The 17,087-nt window shown below is 32.3% G+C and overlaps 2 protein-coding genes across 18 annotated transcripts; both read right to left on the bottom strand.

Annotated features, from left to right (window-relative positions):
• Window positions 1–198: 198 nt before the first annotated feature.
• EMB2744 (Pentatricopeptide repeat (PPR) superfamily protein) lies at window positions 199–6,802 on the bottom strand. 17 transcript variants are annotated; one of them, XR_002542024.2, is made up of 5 exons: window positions 6,635–6,786; window positions 6,225–6,276; window positions 6,008–6,066; window positions 1,351–1,537; window positions 199–1,000 (listed from the first exon to the last, which is right to left on the bottom strand). XR_002542024.2 is itself a non-coding variant. In XM_088221033.1 (5 exons), exons 1-4 carry the CDS (start codon window positions 6,655–6,657, stop codon window positions 1,992–1,994), a joined length of 1,611 nt encoding a protein of 536 aa, XP_088077159.1. In that variant the 5' UTR covers window positions 6,658–6,802; the 3' UTR covers window positions 199–1,000; window positions 1,351–1,991. The 17 variants fall into 17 exon arrangements, 12 of the variants coding, with proteins under 12 accessions (XP_088077159.1, XP_088077158.1, XP_088077155.1 ...); XR_002542027.2 differs by having other exon boundaries at window positions 6,649–6,673; XR_002542026.2 differs by having other exon boundaries at window positions 6,642–6,671.
• A 1,255-nt stretch (window positions 6,803–8,057) lies between these two features.
• Window positions 8,058–12,409, bottom strand: NTT1 (nucleotide transporter 1). Its single transcript, XM_022056936.2, has 5 exons — window positions 11,164–12,409; window positions 9,663–9,917; window positions 9,161–9,304; window positions 8,735–9,082; window positions 8,058–8,645 (listed from the first exon to the last, which is right to left on the bottom strand). Exons 1-5 carry the CDS (start codon window positions 11,932–11,934, stop codon window positions 8,280–8,282), a joined length of 1,884 nt encoding a protein of 627 aa, XP_021912628.1. The 5' UTR covers window positions 11,935–12,409; the 3' UTR covers window positions 8,058–8,279.
• Window positions 12,410–17,087: the final 4,678 nt, after the last annotated feature.

The following is a 17,087-nucleotide window of genomic DNA, read 5'->3' on the forward strand; positions in this document are numbered from 1 at the left end:
AAATTTTTTGTTTAAAAATAAGGATTTAGATATTTAATTGTAAAAAAAATAAACAATTATTTTCTATAAGTATATATTTATTACAAATATTTTATTATATTTATATATTATTAATTTTTACAAAAAATATAAGTAAAGAACAATAAGAGCCTAAAACTTTAGAATATGATAATTAACTATACATTCTGATCCTGGTCATATCAGAAAAACATATTCATTGAAACTGAACTGTTCATTGAACATTTACAAACCACAGCACACTGGTAAATTGACAATTAACCTAATGAAAAACAACAACCTACATACTGAAAAGAAGAAAAAAGAAAGATCGACGATACCAAGACATTTACGTCTGCACCTTCCTTGTTTTGAATTTTAACGTAATTGCCCTACACAAGACTCGAACTCGGATTACCTCTATCTAAGTGACCAGCATTAACTGTCTGCCATATGTTGGATAGTCGTGGATACTCTAGTTAGTTTGCAATTAAATACGTATTCGGAGGGGGATAAGAGATAAGAGGGTTGTATTGAAGTCCCTTCTTACCCAATTTGAATGGTAGGGAAACTTTATAGCTTCAAACTATGCAGTTGTACCGATTGGTGCTTGAGGTTTCTCCGAGTCCTCTTCAGTTAAGAAACCATCTTCGTCTATCAAAATCTGAATCACCATTCAGGAACTTTGTATCTAAATTGGAATCAGGAAAAGAAAAACGATAAAAGAGGGTGAATCTAGTAAAGTGCCTAGTTACCCAATTTGAATGTGGGTAGACTGGACCATAATAACTCCAATCTTTTTGCTATTTCACCAATTGGCAATTGAAGATTCTTCAAATCCTCTCTTCAGTCAAGAGAATATCTTGAAGTATCACATTTGAATCATCATCTACCTGATCTTTTTCTGCTGAACTTTCCAGCTTATTATCTCCGAGAAGGTGTCTTGGGGGTGTCTAAATAGCAAATAACTTCCATCCTCTCAAGATAGTTTGTTAGCCTCGACCTAAAGACGAGAAAAAAATGGAACTTTAACTGCTTGATTTCAAAGGAAAAAGAAAATTGAATACAAAACAAACCCATAGTTCAATATTTGTCATGCAAAGCCAAGGATACAGAAGAAACAGTAGTTGAAAACCGAAACAGTAGAGAAAGTACTCGTACGTTCTAAGGAAACAGAGTAATATAGGACAAAAAAGATAAAAAGATGCAACAACAAGCAACAAATATTAGTAGATTTCACCGTAAAAAATGAGTTTGTTCAGATGTTATAAACGCTTTTTAACAAATTGGGCAAAACCAAGCCAACAATAATCTTCTTTACACAGTGCATAAGTAACTTGCAAGTAAACTCACCAGACAAAACAACAAAATATAAATATCATCAGTGTCTGACATCAACTTCTAAAATCATGTAAATTCCTTCCAAGCCATAGACTCTAGCGACCTCCCCAACCAACTGAATACCAAGAAATTCAGGTGATCTACAGATGGAGAGCCAGCAGCTCATGAAGGAGCAACGAGTCGTGGTACACTATTGTCCCTGCAAGAGAAAATTAAAATTGAAGAAAGAACTAAGCATGTCCATGTGCAAAATTCGCAACAACGGAGAATTTTGCTCAAGTAGTCAAAAAGGAAACATTTGTGTTATTACAGAAAGGCTGAATGAGTCAATACCTCATGCATTAAACTTGTAACGAGTTAGCCAGCCAGTTAGTTTTTTGCATAATATTATGTTAGTTACTTGATTTTCTAAACCCAAGAAAGCATGAAACATACTGATAATCACAAGCCTTCATGAACCAAGCAAATGACTAAGAAAAGAAATCTTAACTCTTCATGTAGCATCTTGTTTAAGATGCTTACATGCTACCCAGTTCTATGGATTTTGCCAAAACAAGCAGCGGCCGCCAAGAATACTGATTGTTGATCTTTTTTACTTTTCACAATATTGCAAGTCTCTCTGCTAGTCAGCTACCATTGACGGCATGAAGTTATCACCAGTAATCAGCACAAGAACATTGTCCATCCTGGAAATGATGGAAACGATTGGCGTCTCTGACAATCATCACACGGTTAGTGACCTTTGAAATAAGTTTAATTGCAGAGTGGCAGTCATCACACATCCTTAGGTTCTTAAATACATGTAAAGGCGCTTCTATAGGAGCTTTCATGAGGCCATATGCTATGGCCATCTTTTCACTGTGATAGCTGAGATAGTCTTCCTTCTGCTCATCCTCCACATCATGTAACACAGCAGCAGTATCTGGTACATATCCTAACGGCTTTATCCTCGCCAATAATTCCTTGACCTTCTCATAAATCTTATTAGATTCTGGGTGTTTACCGTCATCTGAAACAAAAACATGAGTAATGTTTCTTATCTCTATCCAACTAACCCCAGGTTCTTTCTTAATGTTCCTTTCCTGCATCAATTTCCGTATCTTCGAAACACCATCCCACCTCTTTGTCCTAGCATATATATTAGACAATAGTATGTATGTCCCCACATCAGAAGGCGCCAAATTAAGGACAAAGTCTGCAACCCGCTTTCCAAACCCATAACTCCGGTGGACAAGACAAGCATTAAGTAGAACACGCCATGCAACAACATCCCATTTAACTGGTTGAGATCTCATAAAGTTCTCAGCCTCATCAAGTCGACCAGCTTTGCTCAGAAGTCCAACAATGCACGTGTAATGCTCCAGTCCAGGCTCAATAGCAAACTGTTTCATTAACTGGTTTAAATAGTAGAACCCTTCTTCCACTAGACCCAGATGGCTACAAGCAGATAGAACCCCAACAAAAGTAATATGATTAGGGCATTCTGCTGCAGTTAACATGTCTTGAAACGTTATCAGAGCTTCCTTGCCAAGCCCATGATGTGAATACCCACATATTATTGCATTCCATGTAATGGTGTCTCGATATACCATGTAAGAGAACACCCTCTTTGCTGCTTTAATGTTGCCACTTTTGCAATACATATTAATTAAGGCATTTCCAACAATTAGGTAATCCTTAAACCCATACTTCTCAGCACATGCATGTATTGCTTCACCATGTCTTAGCATGGATAGTCCTGCAGTAGAATTTAGCAAAATGGCAAAAGTAAACTCATTGGGCAAAATATCTTCAAATTCCATTTTTGTAAACAGATTCAAGGCATCCTCAAAGTACCCACGTTGGAAGTAATTAGCCATCATTGCTGTCCACAAGACTACATTTCGCACTTGCAGCTTTTCAAAAACATTCCTTGCATTTAGAATATTATGACATTTCCCATACATATTAACAATTGCGCCACTAACATATACATCAAATTCAATACCATTTCTCAACATATTGCCATGAATTTCCAATCCCAGTTTCAAATCTCTAAGACTAGCACAAAGGCCTAAAACAGTTACACAGGTGACGCTATCCCAACTCAAACCCTCATCCACCATCCTTCTCAAAACTTCAATCCCCTCACTCAAATGACCATGCTGCACGAGTCCACTCAAAAGTGAGTTATATGAAAAAACATCATAACCAGATTCTGAATTAAAAATATGCATAGCCCCTTCTGCATCAGAACATTTTGAGTACATGTTTATTAGAGCATTCCTTACATACTCATGAAACATCAATGCAGATTTCAACACATACCCATGACATTGCCTACCCTCTTTTAGTTTCCTACTATCAGAACAAGAACCAAAAACAATAGCAAAAATGTATTCATTGGGTTTCACATTGCCCAAAGAAACCATATATTTGAACAAGTTAAAAACTTCCAGATTACACCCAGAATGCGAATACCCTGCCATTAGAGAACTCCAAGAAACCACATTTCTCTTATGCATAGAATCAAACAACTGGCGGGCAACTGATATTTGATCACATTTAGCATAAAGATGGATCAAATAATTAGCTCTGACTACATCATCATTGTTGGCGACATGGTTGGTTACTACCCAATGGGCATGAATTGCCTTGCTGATTCTCAGGTTTTTATTATCAGCACAGAGTTGTAAGAGCTTGCTAACGTGTTGTCTTGTCATTGTAAACACCAACATACGATCCACAAATATCAGCCTACCACAAAAATTCTCTTGACGGTGCAACGACCTTGTGACACGAATTTCATCAGATAAAAATCTACAAATAAATAGATAAATAATTTATAAGAGAAAAACCTAAGACTCCTAAAAGGATTTGAAGCTTGTAGTGAAGGAGAAGTGGAAGAGAAGTCATGGATCATGAATAAGAAGGAAGTAGAAACTCTCTACTGTCAGCAGGAGATTTCACCTTAGCTAGTCTATCTACATTAGCAATACGCTTAAAGCTATTATCTTCCACAGCCCGATCGGAGGGCATCAAATTAATGCAAAACCTTTAATAAGGTATAAACACTGATTGAAGACATGCCACCATAACAAATTAGACTAAATCAAACAGAGAGATAATTTCAAAGAAAAAACTGTTTTTCCAATTAAATTCAGATTTGCACAGTTACATTAACAGGTGACCAGAAATATTTACGTACTTTGGGAGAGAAACTAGATAGAGTTACCATAGAGAAATGAAAAAACGAAGAATGAGTTTAGAAAAAAATGTACACTTACAAGGAAGCAACAGTCATCTGCATATGAAAAGGGAATTACTAAGAGAACATAAAAAAGACAGTTTCCTATTCCCTTTATGAGTTTGATTCAGTGTCTTCATACACAAAATGAAGTTTAAATCTCTCCTCAGCCCCAGAAATTTGAACAATGATCTATCTTAACTAACTATATTCAAGTTAACCAGCTAAATATATTAACAGAAAATATGAATTGGGAGTCTGTAAAAACAAAATATTATGTTGTTCACAGATATGACAGATGAAATAAGTAGCTCATAAAAAATTTGTGATTATAGCATGCATTCTTCATTACATAGAATGAGCTACTGCCTTCTAAAACAAGCCCCATTAAATGTAAAATGAAATACAAAATTGCAGCTCCAGAACATGATATCACACCCAAAAATTACAACCGAATCCCTTTTCAACGCCTCAGGGAAAAGTAATAAAAAGAAAAATAGACTTCAAACAAATTTTTATATTTACTCGAATTACATAAACCTTACTCGGTCACTTGAAAGACATTTTAGGATGTTAATTAATCTTTCAATTTCCATAAAACCATGATACCATGGACATATATGTCTGTATTTGGATCATAGGAGTTCTTCATTAAGTTTCTGTTAGTTCCGATTGTTCTTTTTCCTTCTTTTACTCTGAGAAGAAGAAATAACTTAAGGCTACGAGAAACATTTTCTTTTAAATAAAAAATGTAAATATATATATTAATAGGGTACCAAAAAACAGGGGGTACCACCCATTACAAAAGTGTTATAAAGTAGTTAGTGTGTCAATGACATTCCCAAAATTCTCATCAATAATAATGTCATACCCTAACAAAATAAACTCAAAATAAAAGCTACGAGAAACATGATAGAGAGAAGGGATAAAACATCCTCCTATAAGAGCAAAAAAGAACAAGAAACAAAGAAAGCCCACCAATACAAAATGGTATTTCAATCTATGTAGATAAAGAAAACCCTCAAAAAAGACTGAATTTTAACCTCAAAGCAAAGAGTACCAATTGATCTATCAGTGAAAACAAACAAAAATGCCTTATATCCACACGTCTTCTCTTCTTTGGGACACACCTATGTTTGTGACGAATATATTCCACAAAAAGTATGGAATTCATTTGCAAATCAACATTGTTATCCACGTTCTAAGCATAAAACTGAGCTCATTTGCAATCCACAAGAACATAAGCCTTGACCCAAAGCAAAGCAAAAAACACAAATAGATCTTGCATTGAAGGAAAACCTTTCTTCCCCTAATACACCAGCTTATTTGGGTTATTTTGAAGCAACTAATGTTTGAAAGAAATGAATTCCCTAAAAATATGAAATTCATAAGCAAACCAACAATCTAGACAATAAAAATGAGTTTCAGTTGAATTAAACTTACTGGCACGAAACTCGAGTTTCTTTCTGAATTTAGCATCTGCTTAAGAAGTAGAACCCGGTCTGCATTGCCAAACGTTAAGAAACAGGTAAAGAAAATCAGTAATTTGTAGAATTATTCCTCATTAACATGAGATTTTAAAAGGTAATCAAACCCCCCAACAACCCACAGACCCAAAAAAAAAAAAAAAAGTTCAAGCATGAAAAGCTTAAAACTTTACCTTTTGCTTGGTTTACCCATGTTGAAAGATGAATCAAACGATCAAAGTCCACCTATTTCAGATAAGGTGTTAGGGTTTTAGAAAATATAACGAATGCAAAGGGCTCAATCTCAAAGTCATCTAAGACCAACAAAAGAGAAAGAGCAAAGAGAGAAGCAGCTGCTCGGTGTTTGTCCAAACCTGCAAGTCCTGCTTGTTATGGGGAACACCCTATTAATTATGATTGAAGGTTCGTTTTTATAGAATGGAAATACTTCAATTAAGTTATTATCATTCGACTAATATATCAAAAAAAAAAAATTAAATTCTTTAAATCAAATACTTTTAGAGATTTGAGTAACAACTTTCTCATACATATTTTTTTCAATAAAACTGGTTTTATTTTATTATTATTATATATAATTATGCACCTTTCACCTTGTACCATAAACATTCTCGTCTTCTTGTTCTTTCAATAAAACTGCTTGTTTCCATCGAACTCCTGCAACCTCTTGGAATTCTACGCAATGTTGGAGACCAAAACAAGCATAAAAGGAAGCTAAGGAGTTCGGCTCAAGGAAGGAGAACTCTACTTCAAGTAATTAATTGCATATTACTTTATTAATTTATTTAGAGTTTTAGGTAAATATTTAATTATTTAATTAATTTTCAGCAAAAGTTCGAGATAAATTAAGTTTTGAAATTAAAATAGGAATATGTAAATCTATTCCGAGCTAAATTCGTAAAATAAAAAATTTATTTAAAGACTTCAATCTTTAGATTATAATCATAATTTTTAACATCAATAATATTTATAAGCTTTTACTTTTTTAAAATTAGCTTCATTAATTTTTTTTTTGTGTTCTTCGTGTATCTTTAAATTAGGGAGTTTCAGAAATTTTGTTGAGTCAATGAATTCAGAATTGATTTATCGATTAAGTTGTTGTGCCTTTTCTAATTTTTTTTATTTTTCTTAGCTATCTTGAATTTACATTCTATATTGTTGGGTGTAGTTTCAAGCACGGATGATAAATTAGGTGATTAAAAGTTCTGGTGTTACATTGTGTGAAGTTTCGAAAGTCAAAATGGTCATTTTCTGTCCATTCGCGTCATTTAGTATCAGAGTTTATACTCTTAATAAATATATTATTTTCATTACCTTAACATTCTGTACTTTACATAAATTAACACTTCAAAATTCATTGTTGTTAATTTGCTTAAATTCATCCTACCTGTTCAATTCAAATGATCGTTTGTTTATTTAAATAGTCAAAAAAAAAATCAAAAAATACATCTATTTGAACTGGTCGGATAATATTTTTATATTTTTTAATCTTTAAAATAAATAATTAAGGAGATGAGAGGAAGGACCAAATTTAAATGTATTTGTGCATGTTTTAATTGAACATGGTAATTATATAAAAATAAGTCAGGTTCAATTTGATTTGAACCAAATTAAATGATGGACCAGAGAAAATTTGTGTTAAAAAATATGGTTTAATTTGATGTTTCAATACTATTTTATAAACATGTATCTATTACACATATGAATGTATCTATTGAACTGGGTTTAGGAATAGTTAATATATATGTATGTATGTATCAGTACAAATACAGTTTAATCTGCAGTCATTAATGTATATACATTAATGGATTAAATCAACAGTCAATAGATTTGTTAGTACAAATAATTATTATACATTAAAATTTAACAATCCACATTAGAATCTGCAGAAACTTGTCCATACATGAATGTATTTTATATATTAAATTAGTTTTCTAAAATCAATTTTATACCACTACTTTTAGAAATAATGAAATCACACATGGCTACTATTGTAAGTATGAATGAAATTATTAAATTTTGACAGGCTTCCTCATTAAAACCCAAATTCTACAAAATACAGAAAGAACTTGGAGCTAAAACAGACAATATGCTCCTTATCCAAAACCAGAAGAAGAAAAAAATGAGACTGGAAACAGTCAAGACACTTAACTCTCTTTAGCTACGCTATTATTGTTTTCTATAGATTCAAAAAAGTAAATCCTACGTCGAACAAATTATCTAATATCGTCTTAAACATTGCGAGGAGTTGTTGTTTCGGGAGAACTGCTTGATGGGTCACCTGGTGCCGGGTTCAGTGCTGAACCACCTGCAAGGGAACCGTTCCCGCTTTCACTTTGCGATACAATTGGGATCTTAACGGCAGCTCTTTCCATCTCCTTCTCGAGTTCTTCTTCCCGGCGCAATGCAGTGAACTGTGTGTCCAGAGACTTGGCTGCCGCCAACCATGCAGAAACTATCAGAAGAAGTATCCCTCCGAGGTAGGGAGTTGAGTTTGCGAGAGAACCAAAGGTTAAGATCATAAACTGCTGAATGAGGGCACCTCCTGATTTCCCCAACGGATTGCAGACAACGTCGATGGCTGCTTTCCCTTTGACCTAAAGAAAACAATAGAAAGGAAAAGATGAATTCGGAGAATTTCAAATATTTCAAATGGCTTCCCATGCATAAGAGAAACTAAACTAACCTTGGTGTCCTCGTCTAACGGAATATATGCCATTTCTTTACAAGGATCAAACAAACTGTATTTTGCACTCTTGCTGAAAATATTCTGCAAAGCACCCACGTATACTGCCGCAAGGAGGGGTGTCATCCCGAACTTTGCTAGCGCAGGTGCCAGTGGAGCTCCAAATAATATCAGAGAAAAGAAACCAACACCAGTCAGAAGCAGAACAGTAGGTGTGATTTTGGCCGCGACTCCCCAACCATACTTGTCAAATATAAATTGGCTGAGAAGCATCATCGTGAAGGTCGCTATACCAGTCGCAGTTGAGAAATCTCCCATAAAGGAAGAGTATTCATTTGGGCTAGGAAACTGCGAGAGAAACAGAAAGATTACGCACTGCATCGACCAGGAAAATACAAAAGAAACAAAATATTCGTTTTAGTTCACCTGAGCTTTGAGCTTGGATTTCCATGTAACCTCAACGAGGTTGATGCTAATACCATATGCAACCACCAAGGTAGCAAGATCTCTAATATATGGTGATGACACCAAAAATTTCAAGCTTTCCATTGTCCCCATCTTTGGTTTTTCCTGCACAGTAATTCACAATAATGGAATTGTCATCATCTAGTCTCCGTAAAGAATTTTACTAACAATCTTGCCAAGATACATGTGCTTATTTGTATAAGTTTGCATATGAGCAGAAGTAAAAGGCTGCTCGGTAGCATATGGCCAGCATAGCTGCAGAGAAACCGGCTTTCCCAGGAAGGTATGGCATTACATTCTTTGAGCAATATGACAGTTCTCATACAATGAAAATGAGCTACACACAAATTCTCAGAAAAAGACTTTTTCAAGTGCCTTGACTAAGAGTGGTTTACATAAATGTGATTGATGATAAGCATATGTCATTGAAGCAGCAAAAGATGAACTAGAGAATTTTTTTTACCTTCTTCTTCTTGCTACGGGTTGGAAGGGGAACATATGCGTTCACCCACCAGTAAAGGAAACAGATTGCTAGTCCCATCAGCACCACAATGCTCATCATTCCCTTCAAGGAGATGGCCCAACCGTCAACTCCAGGGCCTAAATTTTTCCTCAAATTCGAGAAATATTTCACAGTTCGGCCTGAAAAAATAAGGGCGATATTGGCCCCAAGTCCAAATAGAGGATAGAATCTTTTTGCTTCGTCAACAGTAGTTATCTGCATAAAAAATATCAAACCCCATTTACCAACAGCTCAAATCACCGAAAACACGTACGCAAAAAGGCTAACTTAGAAAGACCAGAGACAATGAAACTGAACAATTTAATCAAATTTGCAGGTAATCAATGTTAAATCATTAAAAAAGATAACCATGGCATAAAACTTCATAACAAGTTTATAGTTTTTTTCTTTTCAGTCCCAAATTGGCTTACTCATTTGACAAAATTTCAGTTTTCTTTAGTGAATGCTATGTCCTTAATATGGCTACTACTAGTTAAAATTCGCCAGCATCCACTGCTTTGTTGCTGTAAAAATTAGAAAAACCTCCATGACTTGTAAACTGCCAAGCAGATAAAAACAGAAATTCAATTCACCCAGAAGGCACATACAACATATGCGGACATGAATCAGCTAGATACTCAAAGTCCGGAGAAAATCAGAAGAAGCCAATAGCAAATTTAGCTAGACAACAAAGACCAAAGGTTAATGACAAGCATTAGGCTCGTTCACTTCCAGAATAAAAACATCTTGTCACTCTGCGCACCAGAAGGACTTCATGTGGAATTCAGCTTTGTTAAAACTTAGTGAAAGCCATAGCAAATAAATCAAATCAAGGAGACCTGTCTGATCCGAACTTCACATTTTATTTCGTTGTCATGGGAATTTCAGGTGATTTCGTTTTGAGCTGAAGCCATTATAACCAGCCATGAGTTATCCTTTTCAAGGCATCCAAAATAATATCTGGGAACACATGCATCTTGACACAAATCAAAAACATCTAGGAATACATGCATCTTGCCACAAATTCAAAACAAAAAATAAATCAATAAATTGTGCATTAGAAAATATTATGGATCAAAATGAGACACATTGAACCATTTTCTTCCATGTCTCAGCAGATCCCAGATTAAGAAAGAGACACCAAAAATGAATACTGATTACAGATATCAGCAAAAGCAAAAACCAAAATCCCATCAGCATACTTAAGACATGCAACACAAACAAGTGGATATGCAGCCTGGTGTAAAATAATCTTGGATCAATTTCAGATTTAAATTCATATAATTTTATCAGATGCTTCAATAAGCAGCTAATGGAATCTCAATACATGATAATTCTAAAGTTTTGGAAAACAAATTTTCTAACAGCAGAATCAAAATGAATATAAAAAAAAAAATCAACATCCCCAACCAACAAAGCACATAATCCTAAGGGAAACACCTCAGATAAGAAGATAAATCACCTGATTAGCAAACCCCCAAAAGAGAACTGAGATCACCACACTGCCCCAAAGTTCAGCCATAACATAAAACAAACAGAAGCTCCAAATCCTCATAATTGCAAGCGGACCAAGAAACCTTGGACCCAGAACATTAAGCAACTTATCAGCAAGAGCCTGAGGATGAATGAAGTTGCTAAGAGGATACATAAGAAACCCAAATGCCCCAAAAAAGGCAATGAAGGGAAGAATAACAGTGTAGAATAGAGCCTGCTTAGACAACACATTTGCCAACTTTGTATACAACAACATGAAACCAACAGCCATAGGTAAATTAACCCAAGTCTTCAAGAAAGGGATAATCTCAGCACTGCTCCCTTCAGCCGTCACAACCAAAACATCCTTCGTATCTCTAAGTATTGTGTAATTAAAAAGGATACAAAAGAACATTAACCCAAGGGGGATAATCTTTCTGAGGGTAACCATCTCCATACCCAGGAACTTGGGCGAATCCTGCTCGCCGAGCGAAGGCTGCCCATCAGCTGCAGCCGCAGCCTCCGCCCTGCAGATATGCAGATTCTTCTCTTTGACGGAAAACCCATTAATGGGCGGCTTCGTTGCAAACCCATGAACCCTTTGATACGCACTTGAAGACAGAGAAAACCCAGAAAATGGTTTAGGCTTTGTGCAGAAAAGCCTGTGCTTTAAGCCTTGCGATGGGTGTAAAAGGACTCTGGATTGAGTAGGTTTGGGGGGTAGGGAGAGAAGACCTCTGCTCTGTAAAACGGCCTCCATGCCTCTCACTCTCTCTATCTCTCTCTATACCTAACAGAAGCTCTCTTCAAGAAAATCCCAAAAGGCCTTTGGATTTTCAAGACGAGAACATACACACAAGAGAGAGAGAGAGAGAGAGAGAGAGAGAAAGTGAGATAAGGTGGCTGGAGAAGATTGTTTTTCTCAGAGAAAGATAAACGCCTTCTCACAAATATCTTTTTATATCTTCATCATAAATCGAAGCTACACAAAACCCTTACGCCTTTTACTCTTCTTCTTTACTTGGCAGGAAAATTAATTAAAAAAAACAAAAATGAGTAAAAAATGAAAACTTTGAGAGAGGATGAGACAGAGGCTTTTCGACAGTTTCACTAACAGGAGCCTTATTCCAGGCAAAGGGGGTTAATAAGACGACAGAATTCAGAGATTAACAGACACACCCAGATGGCTGTGAATCTGTGAATTGATTAGAAACAGTCAAGAAAAAGAAAAACAATTTTTTTTTTCTTGAAGTTAAGAAAAAAGAAGAGAATTCCAAAAAGGGTTCTTCAGAAAAGTGCGATACAGCATGTGCAGTGTATAGTAAAATACCAAAACTACCCTTTCTATATACGCAATGACCAAATTGTCTTGTGAGATATTTTTCGCTTTTTGTGCTTTTTACTTTCCTTTTTGGGGTCTGTGTGGTCAGATTTCAGTGTGTAAACCCATTCCCAGATGCACTTTCCCGTGGGAGAGATTGAAGGCTGACCATAAATTTTATGTGACTCTTCAAATTTTTAGGAACGACTTTTTATTTTATTTGTAATTTCCTATTTTACATTCATAATATTTTTATAAAAAAAAATAATTTTTTTACCTTCTTAGATTTTCTATATATGTATACTTTGTAAGTAAGTCAATTATTTATTACATATATGATGGTCCTAAAATCCTGTTGATTTTGTTGCAAGCATCATGTGATCAAATTTTTCATTGAAAATCTAATTATGTCATTTTATTATATGATTAATTGAATCTCTTGTCCTAATTGGGAAACATGAAATGAATATTTTCATGATAAATTAATGACAAGGTACTTAGCTATATCATGAATAAATAAGTTTTATTTTGGAATATATATATATATATACCCTAAAATACATGTACTTTTCCCTTATAAAAAGTTTTAATTCAAATACAATTCATATTTTTTTAATTTTTATCTAAATTAGCCTCTAACTTAAATAATATATTTAACATTGTTTAATAGATGTTCATGCTGCAAATAACGTGGTGACGTTAATATTATATTTTTAAAAATGATTGTGAATAAATATGAAAATATCATGTATAAAAGTAGAAAAAACAGAATAAAAAATTTAAAAAAATAAGAATAATATTATTAGTATGTCAATCGCATTAATAATATTTTTAAAAATTATTAGTATACCAGTTATATAACAGATACGCTGGTCATTTTTTAAAAAAAAATATTTATATTATCATATTATTTACATTATAAATTAAATAATGTTAAATATATCGTTAATAATAAAAATTAGTTTATATAAAATTTTAAAAGTACGAAATTTATGTGGATAAAAAAAATACTACATAGATCAATACGAATTTTTTGAAAAAAAAAAATACAGTTACTTTTTGGGTATATATTTTTAAAAAATTTAAATAGTAAAAAGATGTCTTAAAAATATATTTAAATGTAAATAAACTAAAATATATAATTTTATTATATTTGAAGGTTTTTATCATTTAAGACTGTGTTTATAAAAATAAATTTCATTTATAAAATTTATTTGAAAAATTTATAGTTTAAAATAAAACAAAAAATTTCTAAATTTATATTATCTCGATTTTTATTTTAAATTACATCATTTTCTATTTTTAAATTTCAAAAATAACTTAAAATAAGTATAAAATTTAAAATAAATTTCACCAAAAATATTCATTTATTTGATATGAGAGTCAAATTATGCACATAGATTTGTCAAAATGACATTGACTTTTTGATTGTATGAGTATCCAACTACAACACATTTTATAGTTTGGAAGGATCTATAAACAATCACGTGCAATAACTCATTGCTTACTTACATTTAACCCACATACTTAATTAACTAAATTACTTAATTATTGTTATAATACATCAATTAGTATTATTTAATTGTAATTAAATCGTGAATAAACGTATTTCATTTTTAGGAAAGTTGAAACAACAATAGACTTGCTAGCTAAATAATTATTTTCCTATTCCGAAATTTTTATTTTAAACTAACAAAATACATAGAGATAATTGTTATGATTAGAAGCATGTTTTTTTGTGTTAATGACTGTGATTAGTTATTAAATAATATTGTTAAAATCATGGTTTTCTATTCGTACAAAGTCCATGTTTGAAGACTTCAATATTCTTAAGGAATATGACTAACAATCATCATAAACTTTAAATACTTAAATATTATAAATTACAAATATATATATATATATATATATTATAGTATGTGTGTGTGTGTGTGTGTGTATATATATATATATAGAGAGAGAGAGAGAGGCATGCCCCACGTATGGGGTGTTTGGTCAAATACAATAATGTTAATTCGAAAATATAAACGTGACAAAAAAAATATAATTAGGTTGGTTTCGGAAGCATGATTTGCACCAACCCACAAGTTGCATACCCTCAATTACTCAGCAACTTCACTTATTAATTTTTTTTTTTTTTTATGTTATATTAGTTGGCAAAACCAATTTTGATTTTTCTATATATTTACTCTTGTGTATATATATATACATATACAGATTGGGTTTACTTTTATTCTAGTTTTTTTCTTTAATTTTCTAAAAATTATTTTTTCTTTCTTTTCCCTATTAATTATTTAATATTTGATAAAATTAATCAACATATGATAATATTTTTAGAATAAAATTGAATCAGCTATTTAATCAAATAATAATATTTTTTATATAAAATTATATTATAATAAGTATATATGTTTTACTTAATTATTGAAATATATTTATTTATTGATGAAGAATTTTATTCTCCTTCTTACGAGAAAAAGAAATTGGAATATGCAACTCCTTTGGAGTTTTCTCAACGTATTATATTTTGATAAATGAAAATTTAAAATTGGTCGTTCAATTATAATTATTGGAGGGTAATGATCAAAGTGTTATGGGTTGCTGACATCTAGCTGCAACATCTTCAGCAATTATGTTCAATACCTTTTGAATTTGTTCAGGGTTTTAATTTAATTTTATATTTAAATCACATATATAAATATATATATATATATACATATATATATAACATACATATAGAAGAACGAAGGGTAATTAATCTAAATGGGAAATCAGTGAAAACTATATTAAATATATTATTTTTTATTTAAAAAAATAACACGTGAGGTTTTGAATATATATATATATATAAAAAATTAATTTGTGTTTTTTCGTAATTTAAATATTATTTTGATTGGTAGTCCTCACCACGTAAACCGTGCGTGCAAGTTGCCGATGCCAGTTACTAAAGCGAAGAGCATGGGGGTCCATCACCTGTGGGTCCCAACATGAGCGAACGAAACGGAGTCCACGTGGCATAAAAATAATCAAATAAACCAACCGCGCAACTTGCAAGCACGAAATCCGATACACGTAAGTACTACCTGACAAAACGGCGCAGTTTCATGCTGCCAACGTGGCACCATATTCTTCCTTCCTCGCTCCAGATCGTTGATGGTGGAATTGAAAAATTTTAAACGGAAAAAATATAAATAAAAATAATAATTTGGTAGAAAAGGTTATTTGCACGTGGGTCCTCCTAATTTATTTTGTTGCGGGCTTTGTTTTTTGTTTTCGGATATTTTGGGTAGTGTTGGCTTGTCTCATTTTTAAGGTTTAAAATATGGTATGATTTGAGGATTTTTATTTATTTATTTATTTTTTAAAAAAAAAAAGTCATAAAATTTTGTCTTAATATTTATTATTATTTTATTTTTTATATAAATTATAAATTAGAGTATATTCTCGTTAAAAATTGAATTATAATTAATATATGTTACCTAATTAACAAAATATATAAAAATAATTTTTTATTTAATTTTTTATTCCTCCAAATCAGCAAAAAATGAAATAAAATAAACTAATATGGTTAAAAAAAAAAAAATTATTTTATTTTATACTTGTGAAACAACTTGTCATTTTATTAATAAATATTGTAAATGTATAAATATATTATGAGTTTAACCTCCACTAGCTCTTAAAGGGATTCGAAAGTTAAATTACTCATAATTTTTTTGCTAATCGGGATCTAGATCTTAGTTCTCTTAATTTAAAATGGTTAATCTCCACTACCTCTTAAAGGGATTCGAAAGTTAAATTACTCACAATTTTTTTGCTAATCGGGATCTAGATCTTAGTTCTCTTAATTTAAAATAGTTAATATAAGAATGAGCTACGCTACCCCAGTAATAATATCATACTAATCACTAATACGAAAAACAAAAGTTAGTAAAAAATTACAAAATAACTAATGGAGCTCTTAATTTAAATAAATTCATTTATCATCAAAATATTATTTTTATACTTACCGTTACGAGTTTTTCGAAATCAACTTATAGGACAAACACACATATAACATTTATAATTATATGTAACACAAACACACCATCGTCTCGATACTTCGTCCGGTATGAATGTGAATCATATCTTCCAACCCTTTTGGTATGGAATTTTTTAGCCCCGTCGAGCTAACGTAATATCCACTGTAGAGTTTTTCCTATCTATCAGGTCCGTCCACCATTTTTCAAGGCATCCAGTAAGCTTTTCATATATAGATTCCCATCATCAAATAACCACTAATCGAATATCGACATTTCATTTCATATTCACATATCAATCAAATGACATTTAAGGTAACAATACAATTTCATACTTCAACAATAAAGAAACGAAATCAGGGCCTTTATCTCAAATCAGTCAACAGATAAAAACAACAATTAGACAATCAATGAGTAAGAAAATAATTAAAAGTAATAATTTAATCTACACGGTGAAACAATAAAAATTTAAGTAGTATAAAAAAAATAAATAGGCAACACAGACAAGGTAGAATAATTGTACATTTATAATACTTGAGTCTGAAAAATAGTCAGGGATAATTTTTTTTACTAAAT

This window comes from Carica papaya, chromosome 5 (assembly GCF_054855325.1).
Source record: "Carica papaya isolate Zhongbai chromosome 5, ASM5485532v1, whole genome shotgun sequence".
NCBI classification, from domain to species: domain Eukaryota; kingdom Viridiplantae; phylum Streptophyta; class Magnoliopsida; order Brassicales; family Caricaceae; genus Carica; species Carica papaya.